Genomic DNA, 25,339 nt, shown 5'->3' with positions numbered 1-25,339 from the left:
ACGCCGAGGGTGCTACTGCTCCCTTCAACTGTCAAGATCCGAGCCTGCAGGATCGGATTATCTTGTAGTGTGTGTATGTTTTCTGCGGCCGCCGAGGCCCAAACACACCATCGTCGTGTTGTAAAGCTGCGCTTCTTTTCCTCTTGTTTCGAGTATCTGGACTTTTTCGCCGGTAACAGAATTGTCTGTGCGAGCGGGAGTTGCTTTTCACGGAAGGCGATGAGTGAGGTATCTGTATCCCGGAGGCGTAGGAATCCCTCGGCTTGGTCGGCCTTGCCGCTTACGCGCACTCTTGCCCGTCCATAGGGTTCTGTCACCGACGCAGTCGAGAAGGCCCGAAGAATCGCTTCGGCAGAGGAGCTTTCGAGCGTGAAGACTTGTTCGGTCTGCGGAATCACTTATCCGAACGCGAGTTACTTATCGCAGAAGGTGATGAGTGAGGTATCCGTATCCCGGAGGCATAGGAGTCCCTCGGCTCGGTCAGCCTTGGCTGCTTACGTGTACTCCATCGTTTTTAGGATCCACTTTCAATGTAGTCGAAAAAGCACGAAAGACATTCTGACAGAAAAGATCTTTTTTCGAGGAAAATTTCGACACAGAGGGGGTTCCCCCCTTTTAGCCCCCGAGGGAGGGTCGGGCTTTGCCGAGGCAAGGCTGACCCTTCCTTGATGACTAAACTTTGCGTGGGAACGAGGTATACGAACAACTTGAAAGCATCTTAAGGGTAGAAGCGACGTAGCTGTTGGATGTTCCAAGCGTTGCTGTAGACCTCGCCTTGACTGTTGGCCAGCTTGTACGTTCCGGGCTTCAGAACATTGGTGATGACGAACGGCCCTTCCCAGGGAGGCGTGAGCTTGTGCCGCCCTCGGGCGTCTTGTCGAAGCCGAAGCACCAGGTCGCCCACCTGGAGGTCTCGGGACCGAACCCCCCGGGCGTGGTAGCGTCGCAGGGACTGCTGGTACCGCGCCGAGTGTAGTAAGGCCATGTCCCGAGCCTCTTCCAGCTGGTCCAGCGAGTCTTCTCGATTGGCTTGGTTGCTTTGGTCGGCGTAGGCTCTCGTCCTCGGGGAATCATATTCTAAGTCTGTGGGCAAGATGGCCTCGGCCCCATAGACTAGAAAGAACGGCGTGAAGCCCGTGGCTCGGCTCGGCGTTGTCCTCAGACTCCAGACCACCGAGGGGAGTTCCTTCATCCATCGCTTGCCAAACTTGTTGAGGTCGTTGTAGATCCGAGGCTTGAGTCCTTGTAGAATCATGCCGTTGGCACGCTCTACTTGCCCATTCGTCATGGGGTGAGCCACGGCGGCCCAGTCCACCCGGATGTGGTGATCCTCGCAGAAGTCCGGGAACTTTCCGCCGGTGAACTGGGTGCCGTTGTCGGTGATGATGGAGTTCGGGACCCCAAAGCGATGGATGATGTTGGTGAAGAATGCCACCGCCTGTTCGGACCTGATGTTGTTTAGGGGTCGGACCTCGATCCACTTGGAGAATTTGTCGATGGCGACCAACAGGTGCGTGTAGCACCCGGGTGCCTTCTGCAAGGGGCCGACGAGGTCCAGACCCCACAAAGCAAAAGGCCAGGTGATGGGTATCGTCTGCAGGGCCTGAGCGGACAGGTGGGTCTGCCTTGCGTAGAACTGACACCCTTCGCAGGTGCGAACAATTCTAGTGGCGTCGCCCACCGCCGTCGGCCAGTAGAAACCTTGTCGGAAGGCGTTTCCAACAAGGGCTTGAGGTGCCGCGTGATGGCCGCAAGCCCCCGAGTGTATCTCTTGTAGGAGCTCCTGGCCTTCGGCGATGGAAATGCATCGCTGGAGGATGCCTGAGGGGCTGCGGTGGTAGAGCTCTTTCCCGTCCCCCAGCAAGACAAACGACTTGGCGCGCCGCGCCAACCGCCGAGCTTCGGCTTGGTCGAGGGGTAGCTCTCCTCGGTGGAGATATTGCAGGTACGGGGTCTGCCAGTTTTGATTAGGCGTGACCCCGCTTCGCTCCTCCTCGATGCGCAGTGCCTCACCCCCGGGGGGCGAGGGTACCTCGGGCTGAGCTGAGGGTGCCTCGGGTTGAGCCGAGGGCGCCTCAGACCGAGCCGAGGGTACCTCAGACTGTGTTGAGGGTGCCTCGGACTGAGCCGAGGGTGTCTCGGGCTCAGGCGTATCGTCGGTCTTGACAGAGGGTTGATGCAGGTCTCGGGAGAAGACATCTGGGGGAACCGTTGTTCGCCCCGAGGCTATTTTAGCCAGCTCGTTCGCAGTCTCGTTGTAGCGTCGGGCGATGTGGTTGAGCTCGAGCCCGTAGAACTTGTCTTCCAGGCGCCGAACCTCATCGCAGTAGGCTTTCATCTTTGGGTTGCGGCAGTGGGAGTTCTTCATGACTTGGTCGATGAGGAGTTGCGAGTCACCGCGAGCGTCGAGGCGTCGGACCCCTAGCTCGATGGCGATGCGCAACCCGTTGACCAGAGCCTCGTACTCGGCCACATTGTTGGACGCCGGGAAGTGGAGGCGTAGCACGTAGCGTAGGTGCTTCCCAAGGGGCGAGATGAAGAGCAGGCCTGCGCCTGCCCCTGTCTTCATCAGCGACCCGTCGAAGAACATGGTCCAGAGTTCCGGTTGGATCGGAGCTGTTGGGAGCTGGGTGTCGACCCATTCAGCCACGAAGTCCGCCAAGACCTGGGACTTGATGGCCTTCCGAGGGGCGAACGAGATCGTTTCGCCCATGATTTCCACCGCCCACTTCGCAATTCTACCCGAGGCCTCTCGGCACTGGATGATCTCCCCCAGGGGGGAGGATGACACCACAGTTACCGGATGATACTCGAAGTAGTGTCGCAACTTTCGCCGCGTCAGGATCACCGCGTATAGCAGCTTCTGAATTTGTGGGTAGCGGATCTTGGTCTCGGACAGTACCTCACTGATGAAGTAGACTGGCCTCTGGACGGGCTATGCATGCCCCTCTTCACGTCTCTCAACCACAATCGCGGCGCTAACCACCTGAGTGGTCGCGGCGACGTAGATCAAGAGGGCTTCTCCGGCAGCGGGAGGCACCAAGATGGGCACGTTCGTGAGGAGCGCCTTCAAGTTCCCGAGGGCTTCCTCGGCCTCAGGGGTCCAAGTGAAGCACTCGGCCTTCCTCAGGAGGCGGTACAGAGGCAGGCCTCTTTCGCCGAGGCGTGAGATGAAGCGGCTCAGAGCCGCAAGGCATCCCGTGACTCTCTGTACGCCTTTCAAGTCCTTGATGGGCCCCATGCTGGTGATGGCCGCGATCTTCTCCGGGTTGGCCTCGATGCCCCGCTCGGAGACGATGAACCCCAAGAGCATGCCTCGGGGGACCCCGAAGACACACTTCTCAGGATTAAGCTTCATGCCTTTCACCTTGAGACATCGGAATGTCACTTCAAGGTCGGAAAGGAGGTCGGAGGCTTTCCTCGTCTTGACTACGATGTCATCGACGTAGGCCTCGACTGTCCGGCCAATGTGTTCGCCGAACACATGGTTCATGCACCGTTGGTACGTCGCACCCGCATTCCTCAAGCCGAACGGCATGGTGACATAGCAGTACATGCCGAAGGGTGTGATGAAAGAAGTCTTGAGCTGGTCGGACTCTTTCATCCTAATTTGGTGATACCCTGAGTAGGCATCAAGGAAAGACAGGGTTTCGCACCCAGCAGTGGAATCCACGATTTGGTCGATGCGAGGCAGAGGGTAGGGAACCTTCGGACATGCTTTGTTTAGACCAGTGTAGTCTACACACATCCGCCATTTCCCTCCTTTATTTCTCACAAGCACAGGGTTGGCAAGCCATTCGGGATGGAATACCTCTTTGATGAACCCTGCCGCCATTAGCTTGTGGATCTCCTCGCCTATGGCTCTGCGCTTTTCTTCGTCGAATCGGCGCAGAGGCTGCTTCACGGATCGGGTTCCAGCTCGGATATCCAGCGAGTGCTCGGCGACATCCCTCGGTATGCCGGGCATGTCCGAGGGACTGCACGCAAAAAGTCGGCGTTTGCGCGGAGAAAGTCGACGAGCACTGCTTCCTATTTGGGATCGAGCTCGGAGCCGATCCAGATCTGCTTGGAGGCGTCGCTGCTGGGGTCGAGGGGGACAGATTTAACCGTCTTCGCTAGCTCGAAGTTGCCGGCATGGCGCTTCACATCTGGCACCTCCTTCGAGAGGCTCTCCAGGTCGGCGATGAGGGCCTCGGATTCGACGAGGGCCTCGGCATACTCCACGCACTCCACGTCACATTCGAACGCGTGTCGGTACGTGGGGCCGACGGTGATGACCCTGTTGGGGCCCGGCATCTTGAGCTTGAGGTAGGTGTAGTTGGGGATGGCGATGAACTTCGCGTAGCATGGCCTCCCCAGTACTGCGTGGTAGGTTCCTCGAAACCCGACCACCTCGAACGTGATGGTCTCCCTTCGAAAGTTGGAGGGCGTCCCAAAGCAGACGGGAAGATCGAGTTGTCCGAGGGGCTGGACGCGCTTCCCGGGGATGATCCCGTGGAAAGGCGCAGCGCCTGCCCAGACCGAGGACAGATCAACACGCAGGAGCCCGAGGGCCTCGGCGTAGATGATGTTGAGGCTGCTGCCTCCGTCCATGAGGATCTTGGTGAGCCTGACGTCGCCGATGACGGGGTCGACAACGAGCGGGTATTTCTCCGGGCTCGGTACGCGGTCGGGGTGGTCGGCTCGGTCAAAGGTGATGGGCTTGTCGGACCAGTCTAGGTAGACTAGCGCTGCCACCTTTACCGAACAGACCTCCCGACACTCTTGCTTGCGGTGCCGAGCCGAGGCGTTCGCCGCTTGCCCACCGTAGATCATGAAGTAGTCGCGGACCTCGGGGAACTCTCCTGCCTGGTGATCTTCCTTCTTGTCGTCGTCGCGAGCCCTGCCACCCTCCGCGGGTGGCCCGGCCCTGTGGAAGTGGCGCCGAAGCATGGCGCACTCCTCAAGAGCGTGCTTAACGGGCCCCTGATGATAGGGGCACGGCTCCTTGAGCATCTTGTCGAAGAGGTTGGCACCTCCGGGGGGTTTCCGAGGGTTCTTGTACTCGGCGGCGGCGACAAGGTCCGCGTCGGCGGCGTCGCGTTTCGCTTGCGACTTCTTCTTGCCTTTCTTCTTGGCGCCGCGCTGAGTTGACGCCTCGGGGGCATCTTCCGGTGGGCGGCCCTGGGGCTGCTTGTCCTTTCGGAAGATAGCCTCAACCGCCTCCTGGCCAGAGGCGAACTTGGTGGCGATGTCCATCAGCTCGCTCGCCCTGGTGGGGGTCTTTCGACCCAGCTTGCTCACCAGGTCGCGACAGGTGGTGCCGGCGAGGAACGCGCCGATGACATCTGAATCGATGATGTTGGGCAGCTCGGTGCGCTGCTTCGAGAATCGTCGGATGTAGTCCTGGAGAGACTCTCTTGGCTGCTGTCGGCAGCTCCGGAGATCCCAGAAGTTCCCAGGGCGCACATACATGCCCTGGAAATTGCCGGTGAAGGCTTGGACCAGGTCGTCCCAGTTGGAGATCTGCCCCGGAGGTAGGTGCTCCAACCAGGCGCGAGCGGTGTCGGAGAGGAACAGGGGGAGGTTGCGGATGATGAGGTTGTCATCGTCCGTTCCACCCAGTTGGCAGGCCAGCCGGTAGTCCGCGAGCCACAGTTCCGGTCTCGTCTCCCCCGAGTACTTTGTGATAGTAGTCGGGGTTCAGAACCGGGTCGGGAACGGTGCCCGTCGTATGGCGCGGCTGAAAGCCTGCGGACCGGGTGGTTCGGGCGAGGGACTCCGATCTTCTCCGCTGTCGTAGCGTCCCCCACGCCTGGGGTGGTAGCCTCGGCGCACCCTCTCGTCGAGGTGGGCCCGACGGTTGCGGTGATGGTGCTCGTTGCCAAGGCGACCCGGGGCTGCATGCGTTGTGTTGCGCGTGCGCCCGGTGTGGACCGAGGCTTCCCGCATGAATCGAGAAGTCGTGGCGCGATGTTCCGAGGGGTACCCCTGCCTTCGGGAGGTGGAGCTTTCGGCCCGTCGGACCGCGGCGCCCTCCAGGAGATTCTTGAGCTCTCCCTGAATTCGCCGCCCCTCGGTGGTTGATGGCTCCAGCATCACGCGGAGAAGCATTGCCGTTGCAGCCAGGTTCTGGCCGACTCCACTGGAAGTGGGTGGCGGCCTTACCCTGACATCGTCGGCGATGCGGTGCTGGATACCCTGGGGTAGATGACGCACTTCTCCGGCTGGAGGTTGGCCCGCCCATTCTTGCCCGACGTCCCGGTGGATCGGCTCAAGTGTTCCTGCTCCCTTGTCGAGCCTGGCCTGTACCCCGCGGATTTGCTCGAGCTGTGGGTCATGACCCCCCGCCAGAACGGGGACCACAGCTAGCTCCCGTAGGATGTCAACGCGAGGCATGGGCCTAGGGAGATCACCGTTCTCCGGCATACCAAGATGGTTGCCTTCAGAGGGACCCCTAGATCGACGTGGAAACATTCATGACTTGGGCCGCAGTCCTCGTCGCCGAGGCTGCGGCTACCGTCAGAACAGTCGGAAAGGTAGTAGTCACATGCGGTCATGAAGTCCCGCATGGCACTGGGGTTACCAAGTCCGGAGAAATCCCAACAGAAGTCGGGCTCGTCATCTTCCTCGGACCCCGAGGGCCCGTAGGTCGAGACGTCCGTCAGCCGGTCCCAGGGTGACCGCATACGATACCCCAGAGGGTTTGGACTCGCCTCTACGAGAGCGTCCGCCAAAGCGATGTCGCTTGGCGGGTCGAGGCTGAATCCAAAAGGCGTGAGATGGGAATCGGTGGGTACCTCTTGGTCGACGGGCGGTGACGAAGTCACGTCAGGGACTGACTGCACCGTCGTCTCAGGTACGAGGGTGACGCCCAGCAAGCCTTTCGCGAGCGTGCTGGCGTCGTCTGTTTGCTTGGGATTGGCGTGTTGCGGGGAGAGGGCGCTCGTCTTCGTCTCAGATGCGAGGTCGATGCCCGACGTGCCCCCCGTTGGGGCGCCGGCGCCGTCGAATCGCTCGACAGCCGATGAGGTGCCGCCTCCTGCTTGGCCTTGGTTGCCCCGCCTCCTCCTCCGTCGGAGGGGGAGGGGACGGGGTGAGCTCGAATGTTGTTCTTCCACCACGCGGGGAAGACATCGTTGATTCCGCCGTCGGCGGGCGGGCTGTCGGCCGCCATTGTCGCTGTCGCACGGCGGGGGAAGGAGTATCATGTCGTAGCTGCCGTCGAGGGACATGAACTCAAGACTCCCGAAACGGAGCACCGTCCCGGGCCGGAAAGGTTGCTGGAGACTGCCCATCTGGAGCTTGACGGGAAGCTGTTCGTCAACACGCAGCAGGCCCCTACCTGGCGCGCCAACTATTGGCGTTTCGAAACCCGGGGGTCCCTGGACCGACGAGTAAACTGTCGCCGCGTGCCCCAGCCCAGATGGGTAGGCGTGAGACGGAGCGCCAAGGGGGGAAGGCAGCCAGAGGGAGACGGACGTGAGAGGTGGAAATCCCGCGGCCTTTGTGTTTGTCCCGCGCCCAGGTCGGGTGCGCTTGCAGTAGGGGGTTACAAGCATCCACGCGGGAGGGAGCGAGCGGCCTCACGCGAGCGCCTGCCCCGTCCTTCCCCGCGCGGCCAACCCTCTGTAAGAGGGCCCTGGTCCTTCCTTTTATAGGCGCAAGGAGAGGATCCAGGTGTACAATGGGGGGTGTAGCAATGTGCTAACGTGTCTTGCGGAGGAGAGCTAGCGCCCTAAGTACATGCCATCGTGGAAGCCGGAGAGGTTTTGGCACCCGGTTCGTGTGGTGTCGTGGCCGTCGGAGGAGCGCTGGAGCCTGGCGGAAGGACAACTGTTGGGGCTGTCGAGTCCTTGCTGACATCCTCTTGCTTCCGTAAGGGGGCTGAGAGCCGTCGTCGTCATAGAGCGTGCGGGGCGCCATCATTACTTGTCTGGCGGAGCGAGCCAGATGGGACGCCGGTCTTGTTCTCCGTAACCTGAGTCAGCTTGGGGTAGGGTAATGATGGCGCCTCCTGTTGACGTGGTCGGTCCATGCCCTAGTTTGGGCGAGGTGGAGGCTCCTCCGAGGTTGAGGTCGAGTCCGTCTTCTAAGGTCGAGGTCGAGTCCGAGCCCCCGGGTCGGACGAGGTGAAGACCGTCGGCTGATGCCAGGGCTGAGTCCGGGCCCTGGGGTCGGGCGAAGCGGAGTTCGTCGTCTTCCGGGGCTGAGCCCGAGTCCGAGCCCTGGGGTCGGGTGAAGCGGGGTTCGTCGTCTTCCGGGGCTGAGCCCGAGTTCGAGCCCTGGGGTCGGGCGAAGCGGCGTTCGTCGTCTTCCGGGGCTGAGCCCGAGTCCGAGCCCTAGGGTCGGGCGAAGCGGAGTTCGTCGTCTTCCGGGGCTGAGCCCAAGTCCGAGCCCTGGGGTCGGGCGAAGCGGAGTTCGTCGTCTTCCGGGGCTGAGCCCGAGTCCGAGCCCTGGGGTCGGGCGAAGCGGAGTTTGTCGTCTTCCGGGGCTGAGCCCGAGTCTGAGCCCTGGGGTCGGGCGAAGCGGAGTTCGTCGTCTTCCGGGGCTGAGCCCGAGTCCGAGCCCTGGGGTCAGGCGGAGCAGAGTTTCCTATGGCGCCTGAGGCCCGACCTGGCTGTTGTCAGCCTTACTCTGTCGAGTGGCACAACAGTTGGAGCGGCGCATGCGGCGCTGTCCTCTTGTCAGACCGGTCAGTGGAGCGGCGAAGTGACTGCGGTCACTTCGGCTCTGTCGACTGGAGGGCGCGCGTCAGGATAAAGGTGTCAGGCCACCTTTGCATTAAATGCCCCTGCGATTTGGTCGGTTGGCGTGGCGATTTGGCCAAGGTTGCTTCTTGGTGAAGACTGGGCCTCGGGCGAGCCGAAAGTACGTCCGTTGCTGGAGGGGGGCCTCGGGCGAGACGTAGATCCTCCGGGGCCGGCTGCCCTTGTCCGAGGCTGGGCTCGGGCGAGGCGTGACCGAGTCCCTCGAATGGACCGATCCTTGACTTAGTCGCACTCATCAGGCCTTTGCAGCTTTGTGCTGATGGGGGTTACCAGCTGAGAATTAGGAGTCTTGAGGGTACCCCTAATTATGGTCCCCGACACTTGGTTACAACCTCCTATCTGTAAGTCAATTGTGTTACATGAGTTACAATTGTTTTTTTACCAATGTTGATGTATCTGTCTTTAAAAGGAGTGATGGTTCATTAGATTTTAAGGGTGTATTAGACGACAAACTCTACTTAGTTGATTTTTCAAAAGAGGAGGCCGATCTAGATGCATGCTTAATAGCTAAGACTAGTATGGCTAGTTGTGGTATCGTCGTTTAGCACATGTTGGGATGAAGAACCTTCATAAACTTCTAAAGGGAGAACATGTGTTAGGACTAACCAATGTTTGTTTCGAGAAAGATAGACCTTGTGCAGTTTGTCAGGCAGGGAAACAGGTGGGAAGCACTCATCACAGCAAGAATGTGATGACAACATCAAGACCACTAGAGCTTCTTCACATGGACTTCTTCGGACCCGTCGCCTACCTTAGCATCGGGGGAAGTAAGTATGGTCTTGTAATTGTTGATGACTTTTCCCGCTTCACTTGGGTGTTCTTTTTGCAGGATAAATCAGAAACCCAAGGGACCCTAAAGCGCTTTCTAAGGAGGGCTCAAAATGAATTTGAACTCAAGGTGAAAAAGATAAGAAGAGACAACGGGTTCGAGTTCAAGAATCTACAAGTGGAGGAATATCTTGAGGAAGAAGGCGTCAAGCACGAGTTCTCCGCTCACTACACACCACAGCAAAACGATGTGGTAGAGAGGAAGAACATGACACTTATCGACATGGCGAGAACGATGCTTGGAGAATTCAAGACACCCGAGCGGTTTTGGTCAGAAGCTGTGAACACAGCTTGCCTCGCCATAAACCGGCTCTACCTACATCGTCTTTTAAAGAAGACCTCGTATGAACTCCTCACCGGTAACAAACCCAACGTTTCTTACTTTCGAGTTTTTGGGAGCAACTGCTATATTCTAGTGAAGAAAGGTAGACATTCTAAGTTTGCTCCCAAGGTAGTAGAAGGGTTTTTACTAGGGTTTGACTCAAATACAAAGGCATGTAGAGTCTTCAACAAATCATCAGGTTTGGTTGAAGTCTCTAGCGACGTTGTATTTGATGAGACTAATGGCTCTCCAAGAGAGCAAGTTGATCTTGATGATATAGATGAAGATGATGTTCCGACGGCCGCAATGCGCACGATGGCGATAGGTGATGTGCGACCACAGGAACAACAAGAGAAAGATCAGCCATCTTCCTCCACAATGGTGAATCCTCCAACTCAAGACGGTGAACAGGCACCTCAAGAAGAGGCACAGGATCAAGGGGGAGCACAGGAAGAACAAGTGATAGAGGAAGAAGCGCCACGAGCACCTCCAACCCAAATCTGAGCAACGATCCAACGACATCACCCCGTTGACCAGATTCTGGGTGACATAAGCAAGGGAGTAACTACTCGCTCAAGATTAGCTAACTTTTGTGAGCATTACTCGTTTGTCTCTTCTATTGAGCCTTTCAGGGTAGAAGAGGCCTTGTAGGATCCGGATTGTGTGTTGGCCATGCAGGAAGAGCTCAACAACTTCAAGAGAAATGAAGTTTGGAGCCTGGTGCCACGTCCAAAGCAAAATATTGTGGGAACCAAGTGGGTGTTCCGCAACAAGCAAGACGAGCATGGGGTGGTGACACGTGTCGGGGACCATAATTAGGGGTACCCTCAAGACTCCTAAATCTCAGCTGGTAACCCCCATCAGCACAAAGCTGCAAAGGCCTGATGGGTGCGATTAAGTCAAGGATCGGTCCATTCGAGGGATGCGATCGCGCCTCGCCCGAGCCCAGCCTCGGGCAAGGGCAGCCGACCTCGGAGGATTTACGTCTCGCCCGAGGACCCCCTACGGCAACGGACACACCTTCGGCTCGCCCGAGGCCCAGTCTTCACCAAGAAGCAACCTTGGCCAAGTCGCCACGCCAGCCGACCGAATCGCAGGGGCATTTAATGCAAAGGTGGCCTGACACCTTTATCCTGACGCACGCCCTCCAGTCGACAGAGCCGAAGTGACCGTAGTCAATTCGCCGCTCCACTGACAGGCCTGACAAGAGGACAGCGCCGCCTGCGCCGCTCTGACTGCCGTGCCACTCGACAGAGTGAGGCTGACAGCAGCCAAGTCCGGCCTCAGGCGCCATAGGAAACTCCGCTTCGCCTGACCCCAGGGCTCGGACTCGGGCTTAGCCTCGGAAGACGACGAACTCCGCATCGCCCGACCCCAGGGCTCGGACTCGGGCTCAGCCCCGGAAGACGACGAACTCTGCTTCGCCCGACCCCAGGGCTCGGACTCGGGCTCAGCCCCGGAAGACGACGAACTCCGCTTCGCCCGACCCCAGGGCTCGGACTCGGGCTCAGCCCCGGAAGACGACGAACTCCGCTTCGCCCGACCCCAGGGCTCGGACTCAGGCTCAACCCCGGAGGACGACGAACTCCGCTTCACCCAACCCTAGGGCTCAGACTCAGCCCTGGCCTCAGCCGACGGTCTTCGCCTCGCCTGACCTAGGGGCTCGGTCTCGACCTCGGCCTCAGAAGACAGACTCGACCTCGACATCGGAGGAGCCTTCACCTCGCCCAACCCAGGGCTCGGACCGACCACGTCACAGGAGGCGCCATCATTACCCTACCCCAAGCTGACTCAGGCTACGGGGAACAAGACCGGCGTCCCATCTGGCTCGCTCCGCCAAACAAGTAATGATGGCGTCCCGCATGCTCTATGACGACGGCGGCTCTCAGCCCCCTTACGGAAGCAAGAGGACGTCAGCAAGGACCCGACAGCCCCGACAGCTGTCCTTCCGCCAGGCTCCGGCGCTCCTCCGACGGCCACGACACCACACGAACCGGGTGCCAAAACCTCTCCGGCTGCCACGATGGCATGTACTTAGGGCACTAGCTCTCCTCCGCTAGACACGTTAGCACACTGCTACACCCCCCATTGTACACCTGGATCCTTTCCTTACGCCTATAAAAGGAAGATCCAGGGCCCTCTTACAGAGGGTTGGCCGCGCGGGGAAGGACGGGACGGCGCTCGCGCAAGGCCGCTCGCTCCCTCCCGTGTGGACGCTTGTAACCCCCTACTGCAAGCGCACCCGACCTGGGCGCGGGACAAACACGAAGGCCGCGGGTTTCACCTCTCACGCCTATCTCCCTCCGGCTTCTTCCCCCCTTCGTGCTCCGTCTCGCGCCGACCCATTTGGGCTGGGGCACGCGGCGACAATTTACTCGTCGGCCCAGGAACCCCCCGGGTTCGAAACGTCGACAACACGAAACAAGGCTCGACTTGTGGCAAAAGGTTATGCCCAAGTCACAGGTTTGGATTTCGAGGAGACTTTTGCTCCTGTGGCTAGGCTAGAGTCTATTCACATTCTATTAGCCTATGCCGCTCACCATTCTTTCAGGTTGTTTCAAATGGATGTGAAGAGCGCTTTCCTCAACAGGCCAATCAAGGAGGAGGTATACGTGGAACAACCCCCCTGGCTTTGAGGATGACAGGTACCCCGACCATGTGTTCAAGCTCTCTAAGGCGCTCTATGGACTTAAGCAAGCCCCAAGAGCATGGTATCAATGCCTTAGAGATTTCTTAATTTCTAATGCTTTCAAGGTTGGGAAAGCCGATCCCACTCTTTTTACAAAGACTTGTGATGGAGATCTTTTTGTGTGCCAAATTTATATCGATGACATAATATTTGGTTCTACTAATCAAAAGTCTTGTGATGAGTTTAGCAGGGTGATGACACAAAAGTTTGAGATGTCGATGATGGGCGAGTTGACCTACTTTCTTGGATTCCAAGTGAAGCAACTCAAGGATGACACCTTCATCTCCCAAACGAAGTACACTCAAGATCTTCTCAAGCGGTTTGGGATGAAGGACGTCAAGCCCGCGAAGACACCTATGGGAACCGACGGGCATGTCGACCTCAACAAAGGAGGTAAGTCCGTTGATCAAAAGGCATACCGTTCTATGATAGGTTCCTTGCTTTATTTATGTGCTAGTAGACCAGACATTATGCTTAGTGTATGCATGTGTGCTAGATTTCAATCCGACCCCAACGAATGTCACCTTGTGGCCGTTAAGCGAATTCTTAGGTATTTAGTTGCTACGCCTTGCTTTGGGATCTGGAATCCAAAGGGGTCTTCCTTTGACTTGATTGGATATTTAGACTCCGATTATGCTGGGTGCAAGGTTGATAGGAAGAGCACATCGGGGACGTGCTAATTTCTAGGAAGGTCCCTAGTGTCGTGGAGCTCAAAGAAACAAACATCTGTTGCTCTATCCACCGCTGAGGCCGAGTATGTTGCCATAGGACAGTGTTGCACGCAACTACTTTGGATGAGGCAAACCCTCCGGGACTTTGGCTACAATCTGAGCAAAGTCCCACTCCTATGTGACAATGAGAGTGCAATCCGCATGGTGGATAATCTTGTTGAACACAGCCGCACTAAGCACATAGACATCCAGCATCACTTTCTGAGAGACCACCAGCAAAAGGGAGATATCGAAGTGTACCATATTAGCACCAAGAACCAGCTAGCCGATACCTTTACCAAGTCGTTGGATGAGAAAACTTTTTGCAGGTTGCGTAGTGAGCTAAATGTCTTAGATTCACGTAACTTGGATTGATCTATAGCATACATGTGTTCTATGCCTTTGATCATGTTACTTTATGCATTTAAATCCATTATTGTTTATTTGTGGTGCTCAAGTTGTACACATGATCCCCGGACCTCACAAGTCCATTTGCAAGTGATGCATATATTAAGGGGGAGATGTGCTACAACTTGACCCTTTGAGACTAACCTATGTGTTTGAAGTACTCTTGGTGTAGTCTCAAAGGTGCATTGAAAGGGAAAATGGACTTGGACGTTGCAAAGACTTCCACTGCACTCCGGTATTGGTGTATTTACTTCCAAGTTCATACTTATGCTCTTATTGCCTTTTTGCTCTTAATTAACATTTTTGGTGAGGCAATGGGGTTAAAGGGCCAAGAATGATCCCGTTTTGGTGCTTAATGCCAAAGGGGGAGAAATTAAGGCCAAAGCAAATGGATCAGCTACCACTTGTGAATTTTGAAAACAATAGAGTTAGAACTTTTGATTTGTCCAAAATACTCTTATTGCAAAATTTAGTCTCTTGTGGGGGAGAATTTTTGATCATGGGAAAAAGGGGAGTTTTTGGCACTTGATCAATTTCACTCTTGGATTATCTCTCTCTGTGCCCAAACAAGTGAGTTTGACTTAGAGATAGGAAAATGAATTTGATTTGCAAAAACAAACCAAGTGGTGGCAAAGAATGATCCAAATATGCCAAATTATAGTCAAAAACAATTTGGTCCTCATTTGCATTGATGTTGCACTTATTTTGGTTGCTTTTTGATATGTTGGCATAAATCACCAAAAAAGGGGGAGATTGAAAGGGAAATATGCCCTTGGGCAATTTCTATAATGTTTTGGTGATTAAGTGCCCAACATGTTTAATTAAGTTCACATGTGCCTAGTAAAGTGAGAAGTGCAAATCAAAGATAAAGATACGTTTCTAGACTTAGTACAATGTTTTGAGTACTAACATATTTTGTCTAAGTGCTAGAAACAGGGAGAAAAGAATTGGAAAAAGACTTGGCTCTGTGCAGCTAACTCCAGCTCGGCTTGGCACACCGGACTGTCCGGTGGTGCACTGGACAATGTCCGGTGTGCCAGGCTGGTCCGCGTGAAAGGGCTGCTCTTGGGACTCGACGACGGCGTATGGCTATAATTCACCGGACCGTCCGGTGGTGCACCGGGCTGTCCGGTGGGTCATCCGCGGCGAACTCGTCGCCCTCAGGAAAAGCAAAGGGGCGACGTGGCTATAATTCACCGGACTGTCCGGTGGTGCACCGGACTGTCCGGTGAGCCAACGGTCGGCCGCGCAATCTTCGTGCGACGCGTGGCAGCTCCAACGGTCGGCGGGGGGCACCGGACTGTCCGGTGTGCACCGGACAGTGTCCGGTGCGCCAACGGGCCCGGAGTTGCAACAGTCGGATGCGCCAGAAAAGGAAGGAGATCACGCACCGGACAGCTACAGGGACTGTCCGGTGGTGCACCGGACTGTCCGGTGCGCCACCCGACAGAAGGCAAGTTTGGCCTTCTAAGTTGGCCTCCAACGGCTCCTAGCTGCCTTGGGGCTATAAAAGGGACCCCTAGGCGCATGGAGGAGTCATCCAAGCATTCACTAAGTATTCTAAGGCATCCAGACTCTGCTCCCGCGCATTTGCTTCGTTGTGTTAGAGATTTGAGCTCTATTCGAGTCGAGGACTCCCTGTGTTGTCATTTGAGCTCTAGTCTTCACTTGTGTGCGTGGGTGTGCTGTGTATTTGAGTCTTGTGTGTGTTGCTCTTCCCAACCTTACTCTGTGTTTTCTTTGTGACATCTATTGTAAGGGCGAGAGGCTCAAAATTATGGAGATTCCTCGCAAACGGGAACAATCATCTAAAGGAAAAACCGTGGTATTCAAGTTGATCATCGGATCACTTGAAAGGGGTTGAGTGCAACCCTCGTCCATTGGGACACCACAACGTGGAAGTAGGCAAGTGTTACTTGGCCGAACCACGGGATAAAAATCACGTGTCTCTTGTGTTGCTCCTCTCTGTGATTATTTGTGTTCGCAAGAGCTCGCCTCATAGACTTGATTAACTTATGCTAATATCTCTTTAATCAAGCTTGTTGGAATTTAGTGTTGAATTTTACAGGATCACCTATTCACCCCCTCTAGGTGCTCTCAATAACCAAATGCCTATATATAAAACTACAAGTAGACCAGTGCATTATTTTTGCTTTGATCATGTATGGGTATGGACAAGCTCCCCCTATACCGCCTACCGACATATTGAAATTTGTCAAATATGTATCCACTAGGACTTAGGACATATTCATCATTCTATGGTGTTGTCTAGATGCCTGTATATGAAACTACAAGTAGACCAATGCATTATTTTTGCTTCATCAATAAGTATTTTTTTGTTGATCTTGTTTTCTCATAGAACTATGTATATAGAACGTGCATATACTAGGATCCTTCCAACATGTCCGAGTACTATGATTTGAGCTGAATACGCGAAATAAGTTGACATATGTGTGGTGGCCTCGTGGGAGAACTCTAAAAGAACTTGAATTTGAGTATTGCGATCCGATGGTTGTTTATCGCATGAGAATTGAAGCTTGTGGTTGCACATGTATATTGTATGTCATTTTGTTGAACATATGTTGTGTAGATCAAATAGTATTTACCATGTAACGTGAATTGAGCAAATTACTAATGAACCTTATCATTTTTTTCATTTCTTTGTGTAAAAACAAAAAAGTCAGTTCATATGGGCGGTTTACCGCCAGTTTTACAATGAAAACCCATTTTTTATTTATTAAAATTTGATTTGGTCAAACCGGTCGGTTTTACCGGTTTACTAGGGTGGTAAACCGTTACCGGTGGGTAGTGGATTTTTACCCAAAACAGTTTGATAATCTTCACTCAGCATGCAGCCGGGACGTCCTTTCTCTACGGTCTACGTCATCCCTGGCAGTCAGTCAAAGATAGTCACACAGAGGCATATTCTCTGTGTTTGAAACTATGACATTTTAAATTGGTAAAGAAGAGTCATACAATGGAGCATAAAAAATAGAGTCTGAAATGCAAGTGATTCTACAACGCTGTAACAGCTATCTGAACTGGATTGCTATTGTTTCTTTACCTGTCTCTACAACTAAGATGACCTCTAGCAGCATGCTCTATGTATCGTCTTCTATACAAGGATATCTATATTAAGATATATTTTTCTCTAAATTTATGTACATACATATTTATCATATCCTCAAATATTTTTATACATATTTTAGTCTTACTTAATCTATTGTTTAAAGTATTAAAATAAATAAAAAAGATGAGAAAAATCTTTAGATATAGAGAATGGAGAACATCCTCTAAATTTAGATGACGGTACAGATAACATCGTTGGAAAATACATGAGAGAGAACCTCCAATATATTTAGCGTACTGGTTGTTTTAACGTGGGAGGCTAGAGGCAGCCCAAAAACACAAAGCAAGCATCTACCATCTATTCGCTTGACTATTAGCAGTGTTTCAAATAGCGGGATAAGCAGTTTATCCCCACACGTCTCAAAAGTGCAAATATCGAGATATATCGCGATATAGCTGGATATATCAGGCTAAACAACGTAACTTTTTGTTGCTAAAAAGGATATATCTGCAACTATATCCAGCTATTTAAAACCTTGACTGTTAGGCTGTCTCCAGTAACTATCCTATCTTATCCCCTATCTCTATAGACAGTCTACAATGCAAATTCCTTATTTTACATGCTCTACTGTGGTTGCATAGAGAAAATTATGGATGGTGAAGAATGTTCTTTGTAAAATATACAATGCAAACAGAAAATGTGTAAAAGAAGATAGATGTTCATGGTTCAATATGTGTCCAATCCAGGTTTAAGTATGTTTCCATCAAAACGTGTAAATGGCTGTGAATACTTAAAATAAGTGACACCAGCAACAATTCACGTTTCTACCCGAGTATGACTAAAGATCGGAAAAGGAACGTTGCATGTCATGGAGGAGATGGAGCGCCGAACTGGAAAGGGGATTGATGATATGACGCGCGAAGAACCCCTCCTAGGTATAGATGTTTAAATAGGCAGACCGTGTCGGTCCGGCTCGAGTACGACTAGGTCCGACACGGATTAGGACCATGCCGGTCCAGCCCGGAATAGCTAGCGGACCGTGCCGTGACGGTCCACGGGCCCCAAGCGAGGCCCAGACACGCCCCGCTAGATTAATAATTATGCCGGGCCGGTCCACGGTCCGACGGGTTTAACGGGCCCGTAACAACGTATGACGTTTAAATGGTAAAAATATCTTAAAAATATGCATATTTGAGGGTTTAAATCATATTTATTAGCTCTAAACATTTATTTACATTTACATAACCAACAAAAACAATGTTTCTTGTGTTTTATACTCTATATTCAAGTATAGTATATGTATTTATATGAAAAAATATAAAAAGTAAAACCAGGCCGTGCCGGGTCTAGGCCGCCGTGCCAGGCCCCCGGTGACCAGGCCGAGCCGGCATGGGCCCGGTTCACTACATGTTGTGCCGGGTTTCGGACCGCTCGGCAAGTTCGACCCATCTAGACATGTATACTCCTAGGTCTGGCAAGATCCTATGCAGTAACGTGGATGAATATAGCTGTCAGTCGGTTACTAACATATGGGGCTAGTCGCCACTATCCCGCACAGCAGTTACCAAACGTTACTGCGGAGGATTTGGAGCATGTTTGGTGTGGCATCTATGCCGCCACACCACGCCTAACCCGCGGCGGCCAAATCGGCCGCCACACCTGCGCCTTAAAAATTGTGGCGTAGTGTGGTGGCTTAGGCGTCACACCAAACATGCCCTCGGTCTCTCCTAGGTACTCTCTCCAGCCTCATCTCCCTAAACTTTGACTTCCTAGTCCGCCGCTGCGCTCCCCTCTCTCCCTCCCTTCTCCACAGTTTTTTGCCTCAGGTTCACATCAGGCAAGAAGTTGGTTGACATTCACGGAGCACTGTGAGTCTGTGATTGACGCATATATCACAACATGCTTACTGCAGAACAAATGTTCAGAGTTTTTACAGAGTGGGAATGGCAAATCAACAATCACAGTTATCATTTTTTTATCCGGGTATAAGGAAGCCACGAACACACACCACACACAACCACACTCGTGCGCGTCTAATAAACTCATTAGAGAAAAGATTGAGAGATCTAGATCCTTAGTGCGTGGGACACACGTAATAGCACTAAACACGCACGTGTGTATATACCCCGTGTATATACCCTACCGTGAAAATTCCCAAAGTGAGACATAGTGTCGATCCAACAGATTATCTATCTAGTTTATCTAGTCAGATGGCTAGCCAAATTTAGCTAGTGAGAGAGCCAATTTAGAGAGTCAGATAGCTTACGAGTCAGATAACTAGTATATTAGAGATTTATTTTGCTATTGAGTAGCCAAATTTTGACTTGACGAGTTATTTAGCTATTCTCTTAGAGATGCTATGAGATGTTCGTTTTGATTCCATTGATGGAGTTAGGCTTACATTAGAGTACGAACTACGAATCTTGTTTTAGAGTAGGAACTATGAGTTGAGCGGTCATGCAGAATTAGAGCGCACGACAACACGAATCAACAGTCAAGTACAGTATCATATTAGTAGCAGACAGAGACAGTCACAGTGAATGCATGTATATATATATCTTTAGTTAGGTATATGAATGGAGCTTATTCCTTCTCTAGCAACCAACCATGGAGTAATATCGAACTGGCTACTAATAATAATCATTCGGGAATGATAAAAAAAAGAATATCAAGATGACCCCCCTCCTCCTCCCTCTATACACTGAAGAAGCGAGGCCCATCGCAGTACCCCTAATCAGATGACTGGCTGATTATGTATGCATGATTGATGAGTTACTAATTATGGTAGCATAGGCTATAAGGCTGCTGCTTGCTCCTACTGCAGGATGGGATGCATGGATGGGTGGTTCATTTGCTGTTGTCGCGTGACCCAGCGTACCCGTACGGGTTCTTGCTCGCCCAGTTCCACAGATCTCTGCACATCTCCTCGATCCCGTACTTGGCCCTGCAAGTTTTCATAACGTTTTCGTTTCAGGAATTGGGAGACGACATGCTGAGCCCATCGACCAGCACCGGCTGCACATATTATAAGCCACAACTAGCAAGCATACTTACTTCCATTTGAGCTCCTTCTCTGCCTTGGCAGTTGCGGCGTAGACGATCTCTGCGTCTCCGGGTCTTCGCCCAGCGAACACCAGAGGGATTTTCTGTACAGAATTCAGCCAGTCAGAGCCAAGTCGAACCCTTATAATATTGGCGAAGACATACACATGCACGATGGTTCAAGTGAACGTTGATTTTACCTTCCCAGAAGCCTTCTCGAATGCAGCCACCATTTCCAACACCGACGTCCCCTTTCCAGTCCCCAAGTTGTACACTTCACAGCCTACACGCATCACACCCAACCGATAGATGAGCATCAGCATCATCAGCCAGCTCCAGCTGATTGCTTGAGTATACAACAGCGGCTGAGTTGTCCATGAAGTTCAGAATAAACAACCGGTAATAACCAACCTATTTTGTCGGAGTCTTCGTAGAGCTTCCTCAGGGCTGCTATGTGGCCGTCAGCCAGGTCGACAACGTGGATGTAATCACGCACCTGGCATAATTTTTTTTTACATGTAACATACAGATCAGTTCTGGTACCATTGTTAGACAACAACAGAGCAGCACAAGCGGTAGAGCACGTACCCCAGTCCCATCCTTGGTGCTGTAGTCCGTCCCGTAGACCGTGAGGTGAGGTAACCTCCCAACAGCGACTTGCTGCACGTAGGGCATCAGGTTGTTCGGGACACCGCAGGGGTCTTCGCCGATGTACCCGCTTGGATGAGCGCCAACGGGGTTGAAGTACCTGAGCAGTATGATCTTCCAGTCGGGGTCGGAGCGGTGGACGTCGCGGCAGATGTCTTCAATCACAAGCTGCAGAGCACGGCGTCATCATCATATTACTTTTATTTTTTTATGTAACTAATTGTGTCATGATCATTTGAACAACAAAAGGCCGGATTGGTCTGTGCTAGAATCTTTGAAGACAGAAGAGGAACCTTTGTCCGCCCATAGGGATTGGTGGCGCAGAGCGGGAATTCTTCGGTGCAGGGTACTTCCTTGGGCCACCCATAGACAGTTGCAGATGACGAGAACACCAGCTGTAATGACAAGGAAACATGTTCAGTAGTTAGCTTTTGCAGAGACCAGGCCCCCTGCTGTATTCATGCGAGGATTATATTATATAAGCTGAAACGAGTGCTGAGGTACTATTAAACAAGAACAATCCATCTGTTGGGAGCAAGGATCGCCATTTTTTGCAGCTCCTAGCTGCTAGCCACAGAAAAATAGCATCGCAGTCGCAGCACACTAGCACTAGTGAACAGAAACGCTAGACGGGTGGATGGCCCGAGACACGAGCAACAAAATCTGGAACCGTCCGCATTGAAGATCTTTGTCACGGATAGCATGCAGCATGTCTGCATGGCTTCTCCGTGACACACAGATTTACAAGTGTGGCTGGTAGGTAGACAACGAAAAAAGGGCCAGGCCGGCCGGGGCACCTGGTCCAGAAGCAAAGTAGGACACCGGTATCCTGTGAGCCCCCCCACCCCCAGCAAGGGGCATGCAGATGCGCAACACAAAGCAGGCGCGACGCCAACAGACACCAGTTGTAAAGCAAAACACGAGTAGTGCCCGAAATGCAGGGGCAGAGAAGATGGCCTGGTACGAAACAAAGAGGCGAGAGTGCGTTTACCTTCTTGCAGCCGTTCGCAGCCATCACCTCCAGGAGGGTGATGGTGCCGACCAGGTTGTTGTCGTAGTAAAGTAGGGGCTTGTGCACGCTCTCCCCAACAGCCTTGAGCCCAGCAAAGTGAATGACAGCCTCGAACCTGCATCGACAAGTTTTTTCGAAGTGGCCGTGTGTTAGCAGTCAGTCACTCAGGAGCGAAGGGGAAACTGTCCAAAAAAATATATTTTTAGGCATCAACAACAGCTGTGCCTGCCGACCGAGAAAAGCGAACACCACGGCCGAGCTAAGGTGAGCTGTGGTTTGCTGTGAATAATGAAGATATACGTGCATGCGGCACAAGCACTGGAAAGTGGAAACAGTTCGCTTTCTAAGCGGGCGGCAGGTTCGGCGATTTTTAAAACTAACTCGGGAATAATTCGAGTCAGTTAAACTGAATAAAGAAGACGGGCAGATTCCAGCACCAGCTCGCCAGGAATCGATTCAGGTCAATTGAACTGAATCCAATCATTTGACACCTCTGGAAATGCAAGCAGAGCTGAGCGGCAGATTCGGCAGGCAGGTACGGCGACAGTTAATTTGATTGGCAGGTGTACAGGTAATAATAATAGTATGTAATGAACCAAACAGCAGAGGCGGCATCTGCTTCGAATAGATAGATAAAATAATGCCATGCTACTGCGAATCATTAGTGGCAATCGTCGGCGGCCACGACTGGACTCGCAGCTGTAGTAGTAGTAGTCGCGTAGAATGCCGCTGGAACACCTTAGGGCATGTACAGTGGAGAGACACCAAAACGGTTCTTTAAGCACAGGAGACAACTAAGAGACTGTATTGTACAATGAAGTGTCTACAAACGTAGTCTATTAATAAATACAGAATTAAATGTATTTGTATAGCATCAGATCGATAGAACAGACGACAAATTCGTACAGTGGGAAGTGAGGCGTCTGTTGCTACTTGGTTTACGAGCCAGAGGCGTCTCTTCACGGAGAGACGGCTCTAAGATTTTTTTGCAAATAACCCCCTTAAACACCTTAAGAGCCTCCACATTAAACACCACTGTACATGCCCTTAGAGGCCACCCATACAAATGTACTATGGCAATTGGCAAACAATGCGATTGGTTCCATCTCTTGGGAATTGGGCGTTGTCGGTTACCTGTGCGACGAGAAGATGTCCACCAACGCGTGCCTGTCGCGAAGGTCAACCTGCAGAGGCCGAGGTAGCAGTATTGATTAGAAATATATATAAAAAAAATTGCGGGCGTGGAGGTGGATATAGTTAGGCGCTAATGAAGCGGCATTCGACGACGGAATGAGTGGGACGGAAATGGACGATTGGAGTTAGGCAGGTCAGCTTCGATTCAGGTTTGGCTGCGCGCACGGGCTGCGAGTAGGCTAATGGTTGACCCGACCTGTGGATCTGGGCAGAGGCAGAGGCAGAGGAGGCGGCAGAGCATAACGAGGCGAGGCCGGCACGACGACGCGTTCCATGGTGTATTTACTTATTTATTAGTGTAGAAGAAAGAAGAAAGGTATTTGTATGTGGAAGGAAGGCGGAAGGATAGATACAGGAGAGAAGGGAAACAAGAAAGCAACGCGTGGCGTGTATGTGGGTGGTGTTACCCATTTCCAGTTTCCATCCACTAGACTAGAGGGCACGCCAGCGAAGACCCGGGCGGCGCCCGCGGCTTTCGCGATGGAAACCCAAGGAAACGAGTCTCGATAGAGCTAGGAACTGCTGGTGATACAGCAAAATGGTCCTTAACCGCCATGGGAAGGCCTGGCCTGGGACATCTCATCCAAAGCAGGAGAGAAACCTTCCCCACAAATCAATATCTGCCCCTATATTTTTTTTTCGCATTGATTGTTGATTCGCTGAGATTTTGCTACGAAATCAAATAATGAATGAATGGAAACGGAACAAAAAAAATTAGTAAGGCTGGAGAACTCCGTTACTAGCAGCAGTTCGTGGAGAAGTAAGTAGGATCAAACATACCACATAAAATTCCATCACTAGAATCAAACCCAAACATTTTCTACCGAGGAGGAAAACAGGGGGAAAAAAGCCTGACTAGAAAGTAGAAACGGAACTAGCACTGGGGCAGGGGTAGGAAGCAATCACGCGTAGGGCCGCGCACCTTGTGGAAGACGAGGTTGGCGCCGTCGTGCCCGGCGAGCTCGGCGACGCGGGCGAGGGCGGCCTCGGAGGCGTTGTCGAGGTTGTCGACGACGACGACGCGGAAGCCCTGCTGCAGCAGCTGCAGCACCGTGTGGCTGCCGATGTACCCGGCGCCGCCCGTCACGAGGATGGTCCGGAGCACGGCGGACACCATCGTCGGTAGGCCCTCGGATCGCCCGTCACAGGGATGGGATGATGGATGTGTGTGTGTGAGAGAGAGAGGGGAGAGGATGAGTTGTCTGTGTGCGCGCTCGCTCGCACTGACTGCCGCTCAGGGGAACGAACGAGATCGAGATTGCCGTGCTTCTGTTTCGCAAACCGCTCCGGCGCTTCCCCCATTTCTTATATAGCCGCTCGCCCCGGCCCCGGGCCTCGAGGGCCTGCGCCTGCGCCTGGGCCAGCCGAGGGCCGGGCGCGCGCGAGGATTCGGGAGTCAGCCACGCCACGTCCCTTACGAAACCGCGCAGATTTTTCTCCGCCTCGCTCGTGATTCCCTATGAATGATGCGCGCTGCCACGCCACCCCGCTCTCGCCCGTCCAGGTGTACAGTACAGTACATCCATCCACGATTCCGCATCAAGTCAACCATATCAAATCCAAGCAACTCATAACCATAATCCAACGTAAACGCGATTTGCTTCCATTCAATTTCTTCCTCTAAGTGCACGTCTAGCATCTTAGACAATCGGTTTATTTTAAATTTAATCAAATATATTAACAAACTAGTGATGCTTATAGTACTAAATAAATATTATTAAATTAATTACAGCATATGTTCTTTAGGCTAAATTTACTTAAAGATATGGATACTATTTTTTTTTCTTTTATAAATCTAGTTAGACCTAAATCAATTTGACCTTTTGAGGCGTGGTCAGATGTGCTTTTGTCTTTAATCGACGGAGTACATAATTGCTACCTACGGCAGTGGCGGACGCAGAACAAAATTCTATGTGGGGCCGACAGTGCATGAGACAAATTATCATACTAGACCATAATTATAGATTAATGATAATAACATGAATGCTAAATAATAATATCTAGTGTTTCCAAAAATGATATGAATACCAAAAACATTTTTGGCTACCTAAAGTAGAGCTAAAGAGAGAAAATAGGTGGACTGACTGAGGACGAGGCACTAAGGCAGAGCAGCCGCATCGGCGCGTCGTTCTGGAGAGTCATCAAATTTGTCGTGAGATGGCGTTGGTGAGACGACGACAGGTGCGAGGAGCGAGTGCAGGAGGCGAGGTAGCGATAGATGACGGTGACGGCAAGCGACAGCCATTGTCGTGTTGCGACGGCGCGCAGAGACCCTAATGAGTTAGCGAGAGACAGGTGACGCCATGATCCCACCAACAGCTTGCCCATCTGCTGATGCGGACTAGGAGGCAAAATATCAATGTTGTGTGCAGGATCCCGATGAGTCGACGAGCTGATGGGTGATGAGAACGCAAGGTGAGCTGCAGCGTGCGGGTTAGGTCACTGACTTACTGGTCAGTCGATGACCGAATAAGTGAGTGAGTCACGAGTGGGCTTGCGCTAGGGAAGAGAATCAAATGGCTCAGTGAAGAGTGGACTGAGCAGTGAAACGTCGAGAAAAAAATAGATCAAAATCTTAGTTTTTATTAGATTTGTCCACGCTAACTATACAAAAGTTTGTTTATTTTGCTGTGTACCTAAACCTAGGTATAAGGGGTTAAAAAAAT

General features: G+C 52.6%; 1 protein-coding gene across 2 annotated transcripts; it reads right to left on the bottom strand.

The window, feature by feature from the left end:
• Positions 1-19,266: 19,266 nt before the first annotated feature.
• On the bottom strand, positions 19,267-23,951 carry LOC542127 (UDP-glucose-4-epimerase). 2 transcript variants are annotated; one of them, XM_008650249.3, is made up of 9 exons: positions 22,870-23,007; positions 22,614-22,663; positions 21,459-21,594; positions 20,761-20,862; positions 20,408-20,635; positions 20,231-20,315; positions 20,020-20,102; positions 19,832-19,923; positions 19,267-19,721 (listed from the first exon to the last, which is right to left on the bottom strand). In XM_008650249.3, exons 1-9 carry the CDS (start codon positions 22,912-22,914, stop codon positions 19,625-19,627), a joined length of 918 nt encoding a protein of 305 aa, XP_008648471.1. In that variant the 5' UTR covers positions 22,915-23,007; the 3' UTR covers positions 19,267-19,624. The 2 variants fall into 2 exon arrangements, with proteins under 2 accessions (XP_008648471.1, NP_001105229.2); NM_001111759.2 differs by lacking the exon at positions 22,870-23,007 and adding an exon at positions 23,596-23,951 and having other exon boundaries at positions 19,311-19,721.
• Positions 23,952-25,339: the final 1,388 nt, after the last annotated feature.

This window comes from Zea mays, chromosome 1 (genome assembly GCF_902167145.1).
Source record: "Zea mays cultivar B73 chromosome 1, Zm-B73-REFERENCE-NAM-5.0, whole genome shotgun sequence".
NCBI lineage: Eukaryota > Viridiplantae > Streptophyta > Magnoliopsida > Poales > Poaceae > Zea > Zea mays.
The sequence above is the reverse complement of the archived record's forward strand: the minus strand, read 5'-3'. Positions and strand labels throughout refer to the sequence as shown.